The sequence below is a fragment of the Polyodon spathula genome, chromosome 3, assembly GCF_017654505.1.
Source record: "Polyodon spathula isolate WHYD16114869_AA chromosome 3, ASM1765450v1, whole genome shotgun sequence".
Taxonomy (NCBI): domain Eukaryota; kingdom Metazoa; phylum Chordata; class Actinopteri; order Acipenseriformes; family Polyodontidae; genus Polyodon; species Polyodon spathula.
In genome coordinates this window covers 19463144-19483186 of record NC_054536.1, presented here as the reverse complement: position 1 = coordinate 19483186, position 20043 = coordinate 19463144, and the positions used below count along the sequence as shown (strand labels likewise).

The 20043-nt window shown below is 43.0% G+C and overlaps 1 protein-coding gene across 1 annotated transcript in view; it reads left to right on the top strand.

The window, feature by feature from the left end:
- The window catches only part of sspo (SCO-spondin), a 95838-nt gene that overhangs the window by 34933 nt on the left and 40862 nt on the right, over positions 1-20043 (top strand). Inside the window, exons 37-59 of the mRNA XM_041240307.1 lie at positions 44-194; positions 1862-1992; positions 2491-2616; positions 3234-3371; positions 3719-3940; positions 4468-4595; positions 4728-4866; positions 7025-7192; positions 7694-7883; positions 8804-8909; positions 9422-9458; positions 9744-9864; positions 10026-10239; positions 10934-11075; positions 11238-11486; positions 13151-13318; positions 13923-14564; positions 15205-15369; positions 15730-15909; positions 16324-16488; positions 16681-16872; positions 17906-18028; positions 18690-18819. Of these exons, the coding sequence (XP_041096241.1) occupies positions 44-194; positions 1862-1992; positions 2491-2616; positions 3234-3371; positions 3719-3940; positions 4468-4595; positions 4728-4866; positions 7025-7192; positions 7694-7883; positions 8804-8909; positions 9422-9458; positions 9744-9864; positions 10026-10239; positions 10934-11075; positions 11238-11486; positions 13151-13318; positions 13923-14564; positions 15205-15369; positions 15730-15909; positions 16324-16488; positions 16681-16872; positions 17906-18028; positions 18690-18819 (4027 nt within the window). The remainder of the gene's footprint in view (positions 1-43; positions 195-1861; positions 1993-2490; positions 2617-3233; positions 3372-3718; positions 3941-4467; positions 4596-4727; positions 4867-7024; positions 7193-7693; positions 7884-8803; positions 8910-9421; positions 9459-9743; positions 9865-10025; positions 10240-10933; positions 11076-11237; positions 11487-13150; positions 13319-13922; positions 14565-15204; positions 15370-15729; positions 15910-16323; positions 16489-16680; positions 16873-17905; positions 18029-18689; positions 18820-20043) is intronic.

Genomic DNA, 20043 nt, shown 5'->3' with positions numbered 1-20043 from the left:
CTCTTAGCCCCCTCTCAGCTCCAGTGTCGTCTTGCTGTTTCAGTGAACTGTGGCTGGTCGTCCTGGTCCTCGTGGGGTGAGTGCCTGGGTCCCTGTGGGGTTCAGAGTGTCCAGTGGTCCTTCCGCAGTCCCAACAACCCCAGCAAGCATGGCAGCGGTAAGCAGTGCCGGGGCATCTACCGCAAAGCAAGGAGGTGAGTGTGTGTCAGGCAGGGCTTTGCAAGGGCTGCACATGTGCACTGCCTAAAGTCATGCTTTTCTCTAAAGCAGGAGGTGAGAGGGCTGTGTCTGTGCACCTGTACTGTATGCAGGCTTTACCTGCTAACCTGTGTTGTAACTGTCTTTCTTTATACAGTGTGTGTTCTGCTTCCATGTTCTGTTTGTGCTCCATTTTGTTTCTTTTTTTTTTTAATTAAGGAAGTGGTCAGAAATAAGGGGGTTATGGGGATTTCAATGGCATGTGGGGGAGGGAGGCAGCAAAATTCTGGAGCGGGAATGGAAGAAGATGGCAACTGCTTAAGCCACAACTTTAAAAAATATATTTATATATATAAAGAGGCATCATGGGACATGTGGTATAAATAAATAATTGTAGACATCTGTTTCTTGTAACTTTCTTTCCTCATCCACAAAAGCAAAACTTTTGCAACAAAAGATTTTGCCTATAATTATTTGTTTTTGAGAAACTTCTAGAAATTATAAATTTCCATTGGGGTATGTAAACTTTTAAGAACATAAGAACATAAAAAAGTTTACAAATGAGAGGAGGCCATTCGGCCCATCTTGCTCGTTTGGTTGTTAGTAGCTTATTGGTCCCAGAATCTCATCAAGCAGCTTCTTGAAGGATCCCAGGGTGTCGGCTTCAACGACATTACTCGGGAGTTGATTCCAGACCCTCACGATTCTCTGTGTAAAAAAGTGCTTCCTATTTTTTGTTCTGAATGCCCCTTTGTCTAATCTCCATTTGTGACCCTTGGTCCTTGTTTATTTTTCCAGGTCGAAAAAGTCCCTTGGGTCGACATTGTCAATACCTTTGAGAATTTTGAATGCTTGAATGGTCGCTGCATCGTCTTCTTTGTTCAAGACTGAATAGATTCAATTTTTTTTTAGCCTGTCTGCATATTACATGCCTTTTAAACCCGGAATAATTCTGGTCGCTCTTCTTTGCACTCTTTTTAGAGCAGCAATATCCTTTTTGTAGCAAGGTGACCAGAACTGAACACAGTATTCAAGATGAGGTCTTACTAATGCATTGTACAGTTTTAACATTACTTCCCTTGATATAAATTCAACACTTTTCACAATGTATCTGAGCATCTTGTTAGCCTTTTTTATAGCTTCCCCACATTGTCTAGATGAAGACATTTCTGAGTCAACAAAAACTCCTAGGTCTTTTTCATAGAGTCCTTCTTTAATTTCAGTATCTCCCATATGATATTTATAATGCACATTTTTATTTCCTGCGTGCAGTACCTTACACTTTTCTCTATTAAATGTAATTTGCCATGTGTCTGCCCAATTGTGAATGCTGTCTAGATCATTTTGAATGACCTTTGCTGCTGCAACAGTGTTTGCCACTCCTCCTATTTTTGTGTTGTTTGCAAATTTAACAAGTTTGCTTACTATACCAGAATCTAAATTATTAATGTAGATTAGGAATAGCAGAGGACCTAATACTGATCCCTGTTTTGACTACAACTGTATCATAGGAATATACTTTTCACACATTCCTACGTATGTACACAAAGATTTGCAGTTATATATTTTGTTCAGTATAGCATTCTGTTTTTTCAATGGCAACATACAATCTAATATATTTGTCATGTGTATGATGTGTTTGCGTGTGTCATGCGTGTATCAGGTGTCAGACGGAACCGTGTGAGGAGTGCGAGTTCCACGGAGAGGCCCACACTATCGGGGACCGCTGGAAGCTTGGGCACTGCCAGGTGTGCCAGTGTCTCCCCAACCTGACAGTGCACTGCTCTCACTACTGTTCCTAATGACTGCGCTGGGCCCGCCCTGAGGTGAGGGGGGGGGGTGGGGGGGGGGGGGGGTGGGGGGGGGGGGGGGGGGGGAACATATCACATTGAGAGTAACATTTCATTGCAAAGCATTATGCACGATGTTCTGTCGTTAGGAAGCCTGTAACTACACAGTAGATTAAATGTTTAAACCTTTTTGTGCAAAGTCTTTTTCCCATTCAAACTGTTGTACACATTTTCAGTAAGATTTGATTTAGTATTTGTAGTGACTTTTGTATTGATTCTAAATTTGACATGGTTTTCACACACACAGTATTCCGTTACAGTGGTTTACATTGAATCAAAATACTATAAATGATTACATTTATAGCATTAACATTGGTGGTTAAACTATTTGGGATGTTTTACCTAGAGTTACCTAATCATGTGTTTATGCTGAATCATTGGGATCGTTTTGAGAAAGTTCTGAGATCAGTCAGATACCAGCAACTGGATTAACACAGAGGAGCTGAATATAAACTGTTCTTATCAATGTGTTTGAATGTCTCCCTCCCTCTATATGTATGTGTTGTGTTTCAGGGTCGGATACTGGTTCCGGGAAATGGAGATTCTTGCTGTTACTGTGCAGAGAAAGGTAAAAACATTTTCTCTCTCGCACGCACATTCACTCAGCTGTCGGTCAGTGTCAGTCCTGCTTTATTTATTAGTAACTGTTTATAACTAGCTTATTTACTAACATTTTAATAAAGGAAGTTATATATTAACCAACTAACCACAAAGATAAAACACTTTCGTTTACCAGTCAGTAAGTTAGTTATTTATCGATAATTCATAAAAAATGTAACCTGAAAGATAAAAGGGTCTTATTTTCAAAGACTTTTACTCCAAGGAGTTAATTATTCAATATTTTCAAAAGGAGAACACTCTTGTTAATGTTACAAAACTAGAAATAACAACAGCAGTTATTTGATTTAAGGAGGTTATAGATACGTTTTTCATTTAGTTATTTAATGACATGTGGGTGTGTTCCTAGAGGTACACTACCCACTGTACTGTACTGTATGTTTTGGTACAAAAAGCTGATAATAACATATGAAATCTATTTGCATAGAGTGTGGTGTGGTTTAAATGTTTTAAATTTGTTGCCTTGACATTGTTGTAAGTGTAGTAGCTACTAATACATTCTAACGGGGACATGAGTTCTGTCAAAAGAGATCCCTGTCCAATGGAGTTTCCCTGTCCCCTGTCTAGGTGGAAATGTCACTGGATCCCCGACAGCAACTCCGGCAGCCTTAACCATCGGCTCCATCACCACATGGTCCCCAGACTCTACAGAACCCCCAGGTGCCACTGGGCCTCCAGTAACCACATATCCCCTCAACCCTGGAGGTGAGTTCAGTAATTAGCACTGTGAGAGGGGGGATATTATGATAAACATAATAAACCATGCTTGGATTGCTATCTGAGGCTCTGTAACAATAGTCAGTTCAGTCTTAATGATTAAGATACAAGGCAGCTACATACTCTGGAATCTGCTGGCATCATTAATACAGTGTGGGGCAAATCCCAAGCAGACACAAAAGTAGTGAAAGCATGTTTCCTACATACTGCTGCAGAAGCAATAAGTAAATTAATTAATTAATTAATAAATGCAATTAATAAATAATGAAATGTTTAGTGGTGTCACTGATATATTGGCAAAGGTTGACTCCGTGTGCCTTGTGTTTGTGTGACAGATGAGTGCTACAGGCCGCTGGGGTTGCAGCATACTCTCCCAGATAGCAGCTTCACAGCCTCCTCTCAGCAGACGGACAACCCAGCGAGTGCGGGGCGGCTCAATCACGTCAACCCACACGGGGACCTGCAGGGCTGGGGTCCCCACCCCGAGGAGTACCGCGAGCTGCTGAGTGAACCTCCCTTCCTGCAGATCGACCTCCTGCAGCCACGCAACATCACCGGTACCAACAACGGGGGGGTGAATGGAGGCATAGGGGGAAAGGGGGGTTGGGGAGATGGTGGTGTGGGAGGGGCGAGAAGATTTGGGGATGGGGAGCTCTGACCTACAAACATAAAAACGATCAGCAGTCTGAAATACAGAAAAACAATGTTCCATTTGAAAATAAAGCAAAAGATAACTGCCAGAAAAGACCACACTTTGATCTTCTCCTACAGCTGCATGAATAACTCTTGTTATTTACACTAACAAAATAATGTCTCACAATTTTAATTCACATGCTTCAGTAATGATGTAAGTAAATCTACAGACAGGTTAGACTCAGCAGGGACCTGACTGGTCAGATTCCTGAGACTCAAGTTCATTTAATAACATCCATAAACAAGGGGAGTTCTTAAACCCCAGACTGGGAGCAGGACTGGTGGCAAGAGTTCCTAAGCCTGCCTCGATGTTCAATGTTGTTCTGTATGAATGTATGCTTGATTGTGCTGATGTTTTGATGAGTGTTTGACGCCTTCACTTATGTTTCAGGTGTGGTGGTGCAGGGCGGTGGCGCCTTCGATACCTATGTCTCCAGCTTCTATCTGCAGCTCAGTGCCGATGGGAGGAGGTGGTACACTTACCAGGAGCTGCCTACTGACGCTCGTCCCCGGGCAAAGGTAACAGGGCACCCCTTGTCCGTCCTGTACCGTAATCTTCAGAATATAACTTGTACCCTGTGTGCTGCGTGCATCCCTTGTATGACTCGTAAACATTGTTGGAATTTCCTCACTCCCTTCATCCCTCTGTAGCTGTTCCAGGGAAACTCTGACGACTCCACGGCCGTTGAGAACAGACTCCAGAGGATGGTGAGCGCTCACTACGTCCGGATCCTTCCACACGACTTCCAAAACGGGATCTACCTGAGGGCTGAGCTTCTTGGCTGTGGAGGTACAGAGTTACAGCAAGACTCTCACAACATCACACAGTTAAATACGGGATTAGCACAGTCAGGCTAGAACAATGTGAGTCATATGCAAAGCTCAGTACAGTGGAACTGAGAGGTTGCTAATCCAGTAGAGTATAGTATAAAGAACTTGGTAATGTGGTTCTGAGAGCCAGCACATTCAAAATAGCACAGTACAGATAACTCAGTACTAGGAATCTGAGAGCCAGCTAACTCAATACAGTCTAGTATAGCAAACTCGGTACTTTACAGGGGCCGGATTTTCAAAACTTTTAATCTGGATAACACTGATCTGGATTTTGTAATCAAGATTACTTTTATCTGGATCATTTTGATCCGGTTTTTCAGAAAATGACGCTGCTGGATTACATTTATCCAGATAACAAATAGTCATGATTATGAAATCCAGTTTTTTTGAAGTAGAGTAGTTCTTAATAGTTTATAGTTTATTTATTTATTTATTTTTTTTAAGAGGCCATTATTTATAATTGTGGTAATAATGAGTAATAAACAACTTTATTTTGTTTTATATATATTTTTTTTTTAACAAAAATCACACAAATCACTTTTAATGTTAGTGCACATAACGCCTCAATGTGGTACTTAAGAGACAATTCACATGTCTGAATTATCTACGCGTAGAACAGCAGCACTGTATTGTTTTGCACAATATAACTATCAATCGCAGTGTAGCAGCCAATGAAGGTGAGGATTTGAGTGTCAACCTGGTGGAGCCTCTGGGACACCATGATGCATCATTAGCTGGACCACAACAGGATCGTCTTGCAGGATGGGCAGTGAGGGATGCCATTGTATAGAACTACTTCTAGAAGGATCCCCCATTAAATACTTGACCATTTAGTTTGACGTACATATGAATATATGTAATATTAAATAAATAGGTAATTTCCCCCCATATCTTTATTTCTACATAGCACACAAACACACATTTAAAAATAAGTACATTGTTGAACATCATGTATTTAAAAAATGTAATGCTTTTTTATAAAAGCTGTACCACTAAATACGTGTTTTCCTTTTTGTTTGCATGGATACAAAAATAAATATGTAAATATTATATTATGACACTATTTGGACATATAGTGTGTGTTTGCTATGACAATTCAAACAAAATATTGATGTTCTATGATCATTTAAAAGCTAAATCTACCTCCACAGTAGGATCACAATGATCCTAAATAACCCTGATCTCCACTTTTAAATTATGAAAAACCCAATTGCAACATTTAATTGTGAGTTTGATGTTTTGAAAAACCCAATTTCACTATATAATCCAATCAAACACGGAAATCCGACTACCAAAGTTTTGAAAAACCTGCACTTTCAATAAAGTACAGTATAGAGAAATCCATATTGTGGATCTGAGAGCCAGGTAATTCAATATAGCCTAGTATAGAGCACTCAGTACTGTACTAGTGATCTGAGAGCCTGAACTTTCAATACAGGACAGTGTAGAGAACTCTACTGTGCTGGAGATCTGAAGTCAAGATAACTCCACAGAGTATAGTACAGATAAATCAGTAATGCTTTATATTGCGTGGCATAAATTAATATTCAATAGATATGCAATTGCATATTAATGTTAAATTAATATTTAATAGATATTCAATTGATATTAAATTTACATTCAGTTATTCCTTGTTACTTTCCATTAACATTTAAGTCAGATTAATTGTATTTTCTATTGAAAACATGTAAACAATGGGAAATTATTACATATTTTTAAGAGTAACAAAACATAATATAAATGGACAAGATATGCAATTACATTTTAAATCGACATTTAGTTAAAATTTAGCAAGAAACTAACTATTGCATATTTATTAAATATTAAATTAACGTTAATTTAATATGCAATTGCATATCTATTTAATATTCATTTATGCCATGCAATATGAAGCATTACCAATAAATCTACTGTACTGGTGATCTGAAAGCTAGCAAAATCAATTCAGTATATAGAAGGAACTCACTACTATGGATCTTATAGTTTGAAAATTCAATACAGAATAGAGAACGTAGTACTGTGGATCTGAGAGCCAGCTAATTCAATACAGTATGGAGAGCTCAAGCCTAAAAACCTGCAAAGCTAGTTAATTGCTTGGCGTGTTTGTCTTTCAGAGGGTACGGATGTGTGGTTTTCGACTCCATCTCCCTCAACGGCAGGGGGGCCCTGTCAGAGCGGAGAGTTCCACTGTCACAATGACCACTGTGTGAGCGCGGGGCCTGGCGGTGCCGTGTGTAACGGGGTGAATGACTGCGGGGATAGCTCTGATGAACTTTACTGCGGTGAGAGCCATTTATTATTATTATTATTATTATTATTATTTCACCCTCAGATAATCAAAAGTACATGATTCATGTCTGTATGAAGGCATACTTCCGTGATATATTTCTATTTCTATATATATATATATATATATATATATATATTATATATATATATATATATTATAAGTCCCCTTTACCTGTAAATATATAACAATATAACAAACAGTACTTAAATGTATTGTAAATATCAGAAGTTGAGAGCTTAATAATTTTCTATGTATTTTCTTAATAATATTTTCTGTGGCAGGGCAGAAGAGCACAGCACACAAAACAGGTTACCAAGGCACTGTTTGGATAGTCAGGGTTTTATTGTACATTTTATTGTACATTCATTCTATGTACACTAAAACCCTGTCTCATGAAAGCTGTGTCTGGGGGTCATTAAAGCACTGTATAGTAGCATGACCGCCCCCTCCCCCTCGACCTCCCCCTTTGAGAGTCTTTATTAAATCTATACAGGTACCTCTCCGTCCCCTGTATCCCGAGACCAATGGGGCTGCCTCAGCTCTCAGTTCCACTGCTCAAACCCAGGGCTCTGCATCGACTCGATGCGGCGCTGTGATGGTAGAGAGGACTGTGCCGATGGGGCGGATGAGCTGAGCTGTGTCTCCTCTCATCTGAGCACCCCATCAACCAAAAGCACTGACAGGTAACCAAAACCACACAGCACCCACACCACTAACAGGTAGCCAGGGTCACACAACACCCCCTGACCCACACCACTAACAGGTAGCCAGGGTCACACAGCACCCCTCGACCCACACCACTAACAGGTAGCCAGGGTCACACAGCACCTCTCGACCCATACCACTAACAGGTAGCCAGGGTCACACAGCACCCCCTGACCCACAGCACTGACAGGTAACCAGGGACACAGCACCCCTCGACCCACAGCTCTAACAGGTAACCAGGGTCACACAGCACCTCTCGACCCACACCACTAACAGGTAGCCAGGGTCACACAGCACCCCTCGACCCACAGCACTGACAGGTAGTCAGGGTCACACAGCACCCCTCGACCCACACCACTAACAGGTAGCCAGGGTCACACAGCACCCCTCGACCCACACCACTAACAGGTAGCCAGGGTCACACAGCACCCCTCGACCCACAGCACTGACAGGTAACCAGGGTCACACAGCACCCTCGACCCACAGCACTGATAGGTAAACAGGGTCACACAGCACCCCTCGACCCACAGCACTGATAGGTAACCAGGGTCACACAGCACCCCTCGACCCACAGCACTGATAGGTAACCAGTCACAGAGCTCTAGACAAAGTTAACCCTAACCAATACTCAGAAACCAGGGTCAGAGGACACACAGTTGTAAATTAAGTTGAAACTTAGCACTTAGGGTAGGAAACACTTCTTTACAGAGGGTGGTGAGGGTATGGAATGGGTTAGCTAGTACTGCTATCAATGATGAATTACCTGTTTCCTTTAAGATCCAACTTAACAAAGATTTGAGGTCAGTCAGCTACTAGGAAGTGGCCGAGCACTCATGAGCCTCTGCTTGTTTGTAAATGTCCTTCTGTTCTTCTGTTTTATTGTCTTGTTTATGTTTAGACCTGGTGCTGGAGGGAGGACCCCCCAGACCCTCGACGTTCCCAGCATGGCCCCCGTCACTCTCAGCGCCCAGCCTGGGGGAGGCGCGATAACCCCCACAGTGACCGTGAGATATCATCCTCCTCTATCACACTAAACAGGACCTCATGATCAGTGTCTGGAGCAAGATACCTTGCAAGCAAGGATTATAAATATCCTCTTACCCAGACTACACAGTGCTTTAAAACCCTCTATAAAATAACTAAAAAAAAAAGATGTCATGACCTTCAGACTTGATTTACTGTAGTAAATGGACATAGACAATCCTAACAAAACATTCCTCAAAACAGTCCTAAAAGTTTTGTGAATAGAGTCATATATTACTGTCTGCCTGTTGTCTGTCTGTTTGAGCACAGAGTAATAGCCACAGACTGTATTCACATTCATCACTGCCTGTAAATACAATATAAAGTTGTCTGTCTGTCTGTCTGGGCACATGTTCATCCATCTAACTGGCCTCATCCACATTGGTTGCCTCTATCACATATATAAGTGGTTTCATTAGTTCTGTGGTTTTCAGTTGTTTCTCACCTTTTCTATTCAGGTTAATGAGAAATGTCCTTTTTCCTTTTTTTCTAGATGAGCTCTGGGACTGGAGTGATACCTGAACCTAAAGGTACATTTAATATAAATAAAGATTCACTAAATTGAATAGTGATGAGGCCCCTTAAAAAGTGTAATTTAAGCACAGTGACACTGTAAAGCCCAAAGAGGTATGGAAAATGCATAGTCAAACCATGGTAAGCTGGTAAATGCATAGTATAACCATGAAAAAAGCAAAGGGAAAACTTAAAAATTGCTAAAAACCATGGCAAACTTTTCTAAATTGCTGTGAGCAATGATGTGTGGCACTTTCACTGCATGCTATTTCTGTAAAACGGAGTCCTCCTGTATCCTACAGGCCCCTGCAACTTTCCCCTTGGACTGGAGGACGGGAGAATCCGCTACCAGCAGCTGAGCTCCTCGACACATACGCACAACAACTCCCCCGATGCAGGCAGGCTCAACATCGTACCCAACATGTAAGTGCGCATAATATAACCATGGGAAAGCATGGACATAATCCACAATTATCTGGCCGATTTGCTGTGGGCCATTTTTAAAAGGGATTTAGCAGAGCGTCCTATTTGGTATCTCCTGCAATCACTATCATTCAGTAATGTTGATGCTTGTCTCCCAACAGCCTGAACATGGAGCCTGGGTGGAGCCCCTTGCCAGACGACCCTCGCCCCTACTTCCAGGTGGATTTCCTGCAGCCCACCTTCGTCTCAGGGATCATCTCACAGGGAACTGTGCGCGCCAGTGGCTACATCAGCAAATATAGACTGGAGTACAGCCTAGAGGGAAAGGTCTTCCACAACTACACCGAGAGCAGAGAGAGGCCAGAGGAAGCCAAGGTCAGTGCACAGTATAACAACTACCCTGAGAGAGAGAGGCAATGCAAGCCAAGGTAACTGCACTGTATAACAGCTACCCTGAGAGAAAGAGAGGCAATGCAAGCCAAGGTAACTGCACTGTATAACAACAACCTGAGAGAGAGCGGCAATGCAAGCCAAGGTAACTACATTGTATAACAACTACCCTGAGAGAGCGGCAATGCAAGCCAAGGTAACTGCACTATAACAACTACCCTGAGAGAGCGGCAATGCAAGCCAAGGTAACTGCACTGTGTAACAACTACCCTGAGAGAGAGAGGCAATGCAAGCGAAGGTAACTGCACTGTGTAACAACTACCCTGAGAGAGAGAGGCAATGCAAGCCAAGGTAACTGCACTGTATAACAGCTACCCTGAGAGAGCGGCAATGCAAGCCAAGGTAACTGCACTATAACAACTACCCTGAGAGAGAGAGGCAATGCAAGCCAAGGTAACTGCACTATAACAACTACCCTGAGAGAGAGAGGCAATGCAAGCCAAGGTAACTGCACTATAACAACTACCCTGAGAGAGAGAGGCAATGCAAGCCAAGGTAACTGCACTGTATAACAACTACCTTGTCACCCTAACAACTCCCTACAATGTACTGCAGTTTGTTAGTTGTTTCATGTCTTTAGTGAATGACAAAGTGAAAACATTTTGTTGGTTTTGCACAGGTGTTTGTGGTGAATCTGGACAGCAACATTCCTGTGAAGAGGACATTGAAGTGGATCATCTTAGTTCGTTTCCTGCGTATCTTCCCTGTGGAATACCGGAACAACTTCTTCCTCCGAGTCGAGATCCTGGGCTGCCCCTGGGGTAAGTGGACTTTATAAAACCATTCACCTGCAACTCTGTTCCTAGTGGATGTAAGAAATGTATCTCCTTTCTAATTATCCCCTGATCTAAGACATTGATGTAGATAAGAAATCATTGATCTTTGTAACAGTGACACTAGTTTCCATTGCTGTTTACTCCCAGATGTGTCCACATTGGCCAGTGGTACTGCGACGACCCCAACTGGCGGTCATGTGACTCCCGGCGGAGGCAGCGGCTCGCAGTCGGAGGTGACGTCACAGCGAGTGATCGTGACAGGAAGCGGCATGACCAGGCCGACACGGTGCATGCTGGGAGAGTTTGAGTGCGGGAGCGGGGAGTGTGTGAACGCCTCGACCGCGCTGTGTGACGGGCAGACTGACTGCAGAGACCACTCTGATGAGATGAGATGTGGTGAGAGAGTCAGGGCTCCACTCTGATCTGAACAGCGGATTGTAATGAACCCGATATCTTTAAAGAATTAGAGAGGACACTGACCTGTATGGTTGCTGCTGATCAGAGAGATAGAGAGACATTGCATTTATATTTTCTCCTGCTAATATTTGTATGCCCTTGTGGAACTTTTGTAGAAGTTTTAGGGATTATAAATAGTATTTTCTGATATTCCAAACCTATTTGGATTAAATTCTGTTGTTGCTGGGGTAAATTAGCCCAATCAACACCCAATTGTCAGGACCTGATTTCTGTGGAGAGCTCAATCTGAATAATCAGCTTGAACAACACAACTGAACAGACATTGAGTGAAAGCTGTGTTTGGAAAGTTTTATCTAAGCAAGGGCTGGATGGAAGGTTGGTGGCTGAAGTAAATCAGACAAAAGGATATTGGTTTTTGCCTTTCAGTCTTTGCTCAGGTAGTGCTGTTCTAGCAAGGCTTTTCCTGGCCATTGTTCACTGCATTTCCTTAGGCCATTTGCTAATTATCTGTTTGAGAGCCTTCAGCTTCTGCAAGCACTGCCAGGAACCTAAAGTCCACCATTTAACAGGTGATTTTGTCGCCTTTGATATGTAAGTCTGACAAAATCGCCCTGTCTATGATGTAAAAATTGTCTCTCGTCTGCGAGAAATGACATGTCGTCAGATAGACAAGCTGATCGAAATCAACAAATAAGCGTGGCTGTTGATGTCACATGGTAAAAGTCATTCAAACTATTTGGTGAAATGGTGTCTGTAGTTACGTGGCAAAGGGAGTGCATTGAGAAATTGAGTGATCTCTATGAGAAATATCTATGTTTATATAATATAAAAAAGAAAGAGTATCATGATAAAAATGAAAGGAGCAAGGCAATTGAAGAAACTGCCGCTGAGATTAACAGGTCAGGTGAGGTGTTCATATTTAGATATGTAGAAAAGCCCAGGCCAGACTGACCTACCGGTCAATCTCTAATATAAGAAAATACATTTTGAAATTACATTAAAAAAAAAAAAAAAAAAAAAAAAAAAGCAAAGCCAGTCCACCACTGTCAGCCACGGTGCACGCCAAAACAAAAAAAACCCTTTAATTATTATTTCTCTTAATTAGTTTAGGTTATTCTCTTTCAGTCGTTTCCACTACACCTCATACACTTGCCAGCTCACTTTCGCCGGGACATTACAATACTATACATTACATTACATATATGGCACACACTTAAAAAAAAAAAAATGCATCGTATGCCGATCAGCTACTTTAGTTTCGGTTGGTATGTGCTATTGTAGTTCATATATATAGGCTGTGTGTGTGTGTATATATGTGTGTAAAACCCATACCCCCATTTACATTGACTGTGTTTCAAAGCAAGAGCTGCACAAGCACATAAAACCGGCGGTCTGTGTATGGTGAGAAGGTTCTCACGATAAATCACTGACAACATATCACCGGCGACAAAAATCGGCCTGCCTATGGTGGCCTTCATACTGCAAGTCTCTTCATTTCCCAAACCGGCTTTAAAACTGTAGTCATCCCCTCACATACTGTACCTTGTGACTGAGATATTGAAACACTGATGCTGGACTGCTCATTTATAACTGGAAAACGAGTCCCAGTTTGCACCCCGCCTAATCATCTCTTTATTTTCCAGGTACTGTTGCGCCATTGACCCCTGCTGGACGGAGAGAGCACTACAGCGGTGCGACGAGAGCCCGACAGCACATCCAGTCCACCACTGCCATTGAAAGCAACGAAGCTAAGTCTGTCGATGGGACAGTGACCCTGATGCAACCCCCAGTGACACCGGCAAGCAGGAGAGGTGAGAACAAAAGAACATAAGAAAAGTTTGGGAGAGAGAAAAGGCTGTTTGGCCCATCAAGGCTCTTGTTAGCACACCAATCGCCCCTACTGGGGGGATGTAATGTACTGGGACAGAATGTAGTTGTTTAAATGTTTGTAGTGTTTTAGATCCAACTACATCACTCGGTAGGTCATTCCATACATGTATAAGTCTCTGTAAAAAACTGCTTCCTACCTCCCATTCTAAACTTACTTTTACTCAGCTTCCATTTCTGCCCTGTTCTGCTCTCTGTGCTAAATTGGAAGTAGTGTATTACGTTAACTTTGTCTATACCATTTATGATTTTATAGACTTCAATCATGTCCCCTTTCCCTTCTTTTTTCTTGGCTGAAGAAATTATTATTATTATTCATTATATATAATCATTATTTTGCCCTTTCCTCATAGTTCGTGTCGTTAAGTCCTGGGATAAGCCTAGTTGCCTTCCTTTATCTTCTCCAGACCCCAGCTGAGCCTTTATTTCATGTTATCTTTTTTAAATCTTTAGAAGGCCCTCGGAGCTCCATAGAGCTTGAGTAGCAGTTACATGCATTGATAATAAATACCTTTTCCCTCATTAAAGAATCAGGACACACCTCCCCTGGAGCAGTGTCAGTGTCAGGGCAGACCCCGGCAGAGGGAGGCAATGAGGGCACGTCCTTGGGTGCCGGGATACCAGGGGGCAGCCTGGTCACTGCTGGCCAGCCCGGGGTACTAGGAGGGGAGGGAATCACAGGTCAACCTGGAGTCCGGCAGAACACTGGACCAACAAGCAGCCCAGGGCCAGTTTCTGCTGGCGTGGGGGTGAACACTCCCACAGGGAACCCAGGGCTAATAACCGGCAGCCCCGGGATTCACACTAAGGACCCCCAGTATGGCCGGCCAGGTCTGGCCACCACGGAAGTCCCTGGAGAACCTGGGGTCCACAGGTTGACCACCTCTACTAGATCCCCACATGAGAGAGTGACTGGAGACACAGCGCTCATCAAGGGGAGGACAACCACTCTGGGCCTGCTGTCCGCCTTCCCTCCCCCAGCCTCTGGCGTGACTGTCACCCAGGAAATGTACAACGAGCTGGGGACCCGAGTGACTGGAAATCCTGGAGTCAGGCCCCTGACCCCCGATGCCAACAAGCCAGGCCTCAGAACCGTCTCGCCCGTACCTACCTCAGGGGCTACGAGGGGTCACGTGGATGTGTGGAAAGAGCAGAGTGGAGCAACAGCAGGTGAGGGTCTTGCTGTGTTTATTAATAAATTGCATATTGCATAAAAGCTATATCTATAGCTCACCATACCTTGTTTTGAGGTCATTATTTTTCCGTTTAGACTAAAACGAAAATTAGCCCAGAATGTAAACTGATTTTATAATGGGGATTCCTTAGCACTTGCTCCTTCGTCTTTTGAGATTGTGAAACTTTGTACCCCAACTACAGCTCATCAATGAGAACTCTAGGCGGTTGCTAGGTTACATTTCATAATAATCTTAATAGCTTTTTGCAAAATAAGCCAAACCAAATGAATATATAAAATATTTGTGGTATAAATAGGATAACTCTTCCAGTGGATTATTTCAGACAAGCAAAGGTAAATAAATCAATAACTTCAAAAAGTTGTAAAATATAGTTTTGAGTCAGTGCTCCTATTCTTGTCCGTTTTAACAAATAAACAACACAAGCAGAGTTGGCAATAAGACTTGCATCCTGGTTTTACTGTAAGTTTAGCAAGAGACACACCTGAGCTTGTTACCTATACACTGGGTCTCTTCAAACTTTATTGTATTAAAAACAGGAATGGGTGAAACTGCTATGCAATGAGGGTCGTGTTTCCATCGCTGACAAACCTCTTGTGTGTTCTTCCTGCTTTCAGAACCCACTCTGAGCATGCCCACCACCTGGCAGGATGTGCCGTTGCTTCCCAGGAGGCTGTGCATGCAGGGCCAGTTCACCTGCAGGCTGTTCGGCTGTGTGGATGCCATGTTCGTGTGCGACGGGCAAAGAGACTGTCTGGATGGGTCTGATGAGGAACACTGTGGTGAGCCTGTACAGAGCTGCTCTGTACAATGCTTACTATACTTTACTATACCTTGCTATTCTTTACAGTGTTTCCTTACACTTTACTACACTTTAACTGTACTTTACTTCCAGCTTTTACTATGGGGAACTTTTGTAAGGGTGCCTATAAGGGCCCCAATATGGAAGAGAAGAATATCCTGAGAAAATATATTTGTATTTGTTTTTAAATATATTTCAGACATGTTTTAAAATAAGCCCATTATATTTTTTAATAAACAGATATATATATTGTAATATGTTGTAGAGGCTGGAAGCCCTAGCAGAGCGCACTCAACCCAAGAGCAACACTGACACCTATGCTGATTACCTTCTACACCAGGTGGTCTTTCCTCGTCTCCTGTCCCCACTGCCAAAATTCCCCCTGGGATACTGCCCACCCGTGAGTCCAGCCCCTGCTCCACTAAGCAGTTCCTGTGCTTGAGCGGGGAGTGCATTCACCTAGACAGGAAGTGTGACCTGCAGAGTGACTGCCAGGATGGCTCAGACGAACAGGGCTGTGGTACGTGAATATGCTCTGTGTGTAAGCCCTGAGAATGGCTGAAAATGCACTGTGATTAGACAAGCCCAACAAAGAGGAACCAGACTTATCCCAGGATTTAAAAGAATGAGCCAGGAAGATAGTGTAAGGCTTGTGTATTAGTTGATAATACACGAGAAGATGGTTCAAAAAGCTTTATTGGGAGAACTGTATGCAAATGTGATCAATTTAATGTCTGACTTGTTATTGGTGGTCTTTTATTCTAATGGTGGTTTGATTTCTTGCTCAGCACAATTATTAATTAAAATTAAATAAATCTCCTGAAGCGAATGCAAAGACAAAGGCAAAATGGTGCAGTTCCGGTGTTGCAATGAGTCCGCAGTGAGCTTGACCAGGATGTTGCACCCCTGTCTGTCTGTGTGTTTGTCCCTGCAGTGGACTGCATCGTGTCACCCTGGGGCCAGTGGAGCGAGTGCAGTCAGAGCTGTGGTCTGGGCTCTTTGTTCCGGCAGCGTGAGGTGCTGAGGGAGGCACAGCCAGGGGGAGTTTGTAACACAATTCTGTTTGACAGCAGAGCCTGCTTCACACAGGCCTGTCCAGGTCAGTACAGAGCCCTCACTGTACTACACTGTAGTATACCATACCACACAATACTAATTATACTACACTATAGTATACCACATTGTCCTATCCTATCCATCTGTACCGCACTGTATTTTACAGTAACAGAAATGTGGCAAGCAGACTGGTCCTAGCGGAGTGTGTGAGTGTTTTGTCTCTTTGTCTTGGCAGCGAGCGGTCATTGGACGGAGTGGAGCGAGTGGTCAGCCTGCGATGCAGAGTGCAGCGGAGGGGTGAGGTTGCGGGACAGGAGCTGCTCGAACCCACCCCCAAAGAACAGAGGCCTGGCGTGTGAGGGAGAGGCTGTCCAGACAGAGTTCTGCAACCTGCAGCCTTGCAACCACACCACTGCAACTGTTCAAGGTGACAGCTACACCAAGATCAACTGAACGACATTCTAGTTTACCTAGTTTAAGGGCAGTTTCTCAGCTATTATAATATTCACAAGTTGTAATGGATCTCCTCCTAGCAGCTGATGAGTTAATAATTCTGACATCAGCATGGGACATATATTTACCTCTTAACTACAGAGGTAGAGACTAGAGAGGGCCCCCGAGTGGCGCATCCGATAAAGGCCCTATGTGTGGAGTGCAGGATGCAGCCTATATCCTGGAGATTGCCGGTCCGAGTCCCGGCTATTTCACTGCCGACCATGGACAGGAGTTCCCAGGGGACGGCTCACAATTGGCCGAGTGCCGTCCGGGTAGGGAGAGCTTAGGTTGGCCAGAGTGTCCTTGGCTCACCACGCACCAGCGACCTCTGTAGACTGGCTGGGCGCCTGCATTCCTGCCTGTAAGTTTCCCAGAGCTGCGTGGTCTTCCAATGCTGTAGCTCTCAAACGGCTGCATGACGGGCCTGCAGAGTGATAAAAAGTGTATGGTTGACGACGCACGTTTCGGAGGACCTGTGTGTTCGTCTTCATCTCTCCCGAGTCAGCGTGGGGGTGGCAGCGGTGAACCGCATTGAAATAAAAAAATTATTGGGCTTTCCAAATTGGGGAGAAAACAAGAAAAAATAATTGGTGATTCCAAATTAAAAAAATGAAAATATTTTTCTCTAAACTTTGAGGTTAGCAGTTTGTGACCAGCACTTTGTCTTTCCGTTTGATTCAATAGGCTGAGATGCCAATTCATTACAGTGGCTTGGGTAATAGATTTTAAGTCAAAACATTTGCCATTATTTTAGTATTTCTACATTTAGTTTGTTTTATAGTTATGGATAACATACATAGACAACTGTACCAAAAAAAAAATACCAGATATATTGTAAACCTCACATGACAAGACCAGCTGTTTCCTTATGTTGCTGCTGTCTCTCTCTCTCTCTCTCTTTTTCTCGCTATCTCTCTCTCTTTCTCTCTCTCTGTGTTTATGCTGTCCTTTCTCCCACTCCTCAGGCTGTGCTTCAGATATGGTATATGTGACAGAGGAAGACTGTGAAGCAGGCTCTTTGGATCCCTGTCCCCTTTCCTGCAGGGACCTCAGTGCTGAAGCTAACTGCTCTGCACAGTGTGTGGCAGGTACTTCACTTTTGTCCATGCTGCTAACTCAATGATGACAGCAATGATGACAGTTGTGATGACAGCGATGATGATAGTGAAGATGACAGTGATGACAATGATGATGATGACAGTGATGATGACAGCGATGATGATAGCTATGATGATAGCTATGATGACAGCGATGATGACATGATGATGATTGCGATGATGACAGCAATGATGCATTCACTCATTACTTTCAGTAACCAGACAGGGCAGGGAAGCAATTAAAAAAGCAAACAGAATGCTTGTGGTAGTGTATGTAGTCAAAAGTGTAGAGTACAAATCAAACGAGGGTTGTGGCGTGGTTGTATAAAGGACTGGTGAGTCCTCACTTTGAATACTGTCTTCACTTATGGTCCCCGCATTACCAAAAGGACATGGTGGGTCTAGAGAGAGTTCAATAAAGCGCAATCAGATTAATCCCAGGTCATAAAGGAATTAGCTATAATGGCTGTGAGTGGTGAGGATATGGAATGGGTTACCTAGTCATGTTGTTGATGCTGTATCATTGGGATCCTTTAAGATGACAACGGTTTTAGATCCTCCTAGAAACTAGACGAGCACTCATGGGCCGAATAGCCTCTTGTCATTTATAACTGTATTATGTTCTAATGTTCTTATGGTCTTCATGTTTAAGGGTGTCGTTGTCCTCCTGGCCTGTATCTCCAGTGGGGGCACTGTGTCAATGCCAGTCAATGTCTCTGCTACTGGAACAATGAGATTCGGCAGCCGGGAGAGTCTTTCAGCAGGAGCAACTGCAGCCAATGGTAACTAAGCTTCACTGTGTCTCCTTGACAGCATTACCCCCGTGCTCCGGCCTAATACTGTACATGCCTGGACACATCTACAGTATGTTATGCTTTGAATTAAAGACTTTAGTAAATTTGGACAAAGCTTAAGTTGGGTGAACTTTAGTTTCCTATGATTCTGAAGAACACTTTATTCTAAAACAACTATTCTAAAAACTACCTACCAAAGTTGTCTCCCAATTGACTAAAGTCTTTTGAAAAAAAAGTTTTAGTAAATTGGCACATATCGTCAGTTATTATGTACAATGTATTTGGTAAACACTGTTAGCATCAAATATAGTTCAGTGAAGACAACTGTCAAGTTTTTATTCAAAACCTAGTTTTAGGTAGAAAATCTGTATTGGGGTTTGTGACTGGGGTTTGGGTTATCTGCTGACAGACTGGGAGAGACACACAGGAGTTAACGTTGACACACCGCTCAGGCACACAGGATTTATTTACACACAACAAAACAAAATGGCCAAATAAAACACTAAAAACTAATTGCAAACAAAAGGTGCCATGAACAACAGCGAGTGCTACTCTGCTGTAAAGGAGGTCCTGCTTACGAACCTTTCTATACTGTTACGTGGAATTTAAAATCCCTAAACAAATCGTTGTTCCTTACACAATAATGCAAACCCTACCCCAGTGAGACACATGGTAGCCAGTGGTTAATAATATTTGTGCCGATCCCAGTTAAACAAACTGGTCAAAGGAGTTGGCTTCTTACTCATAGAGCTCCAATCCCAGTTTTACACACGGTGACCAGAGGATTTTAGTTTTTAAGGATTTTGACTCATGACCTTCTAGCAGTCCTGAGGTGTGTCAGCTGACGCTTTTACAGTGAGACGCGCTGCTGGGACAAGCCTGCCTGCTGGTTATGAATCTGCAGCTGGACAATAACCAGCTGCTTTTTCTGCAACCAAACACAGCAGGTAGAATGTCCCAGATAAAATGTCTGGCTCTCTAATAATTATTTACAAAAGATACTGTTTACCAAAAACACAACCCCCCCCCCGGATGAAAACAACACACAAAACAAACATTTCTCATGTGCAGGACCTCTGTCCTGCTACAGGGTTCAACCAATTTGTTTTTTATTTGTTTTTGTAAAAGAACAGATTTAATAACTATGGGTTGATAAGCAGCTCACTAATAACACTGAATTGTAAATACGGTATAATTGTAAATCTCGAAAAA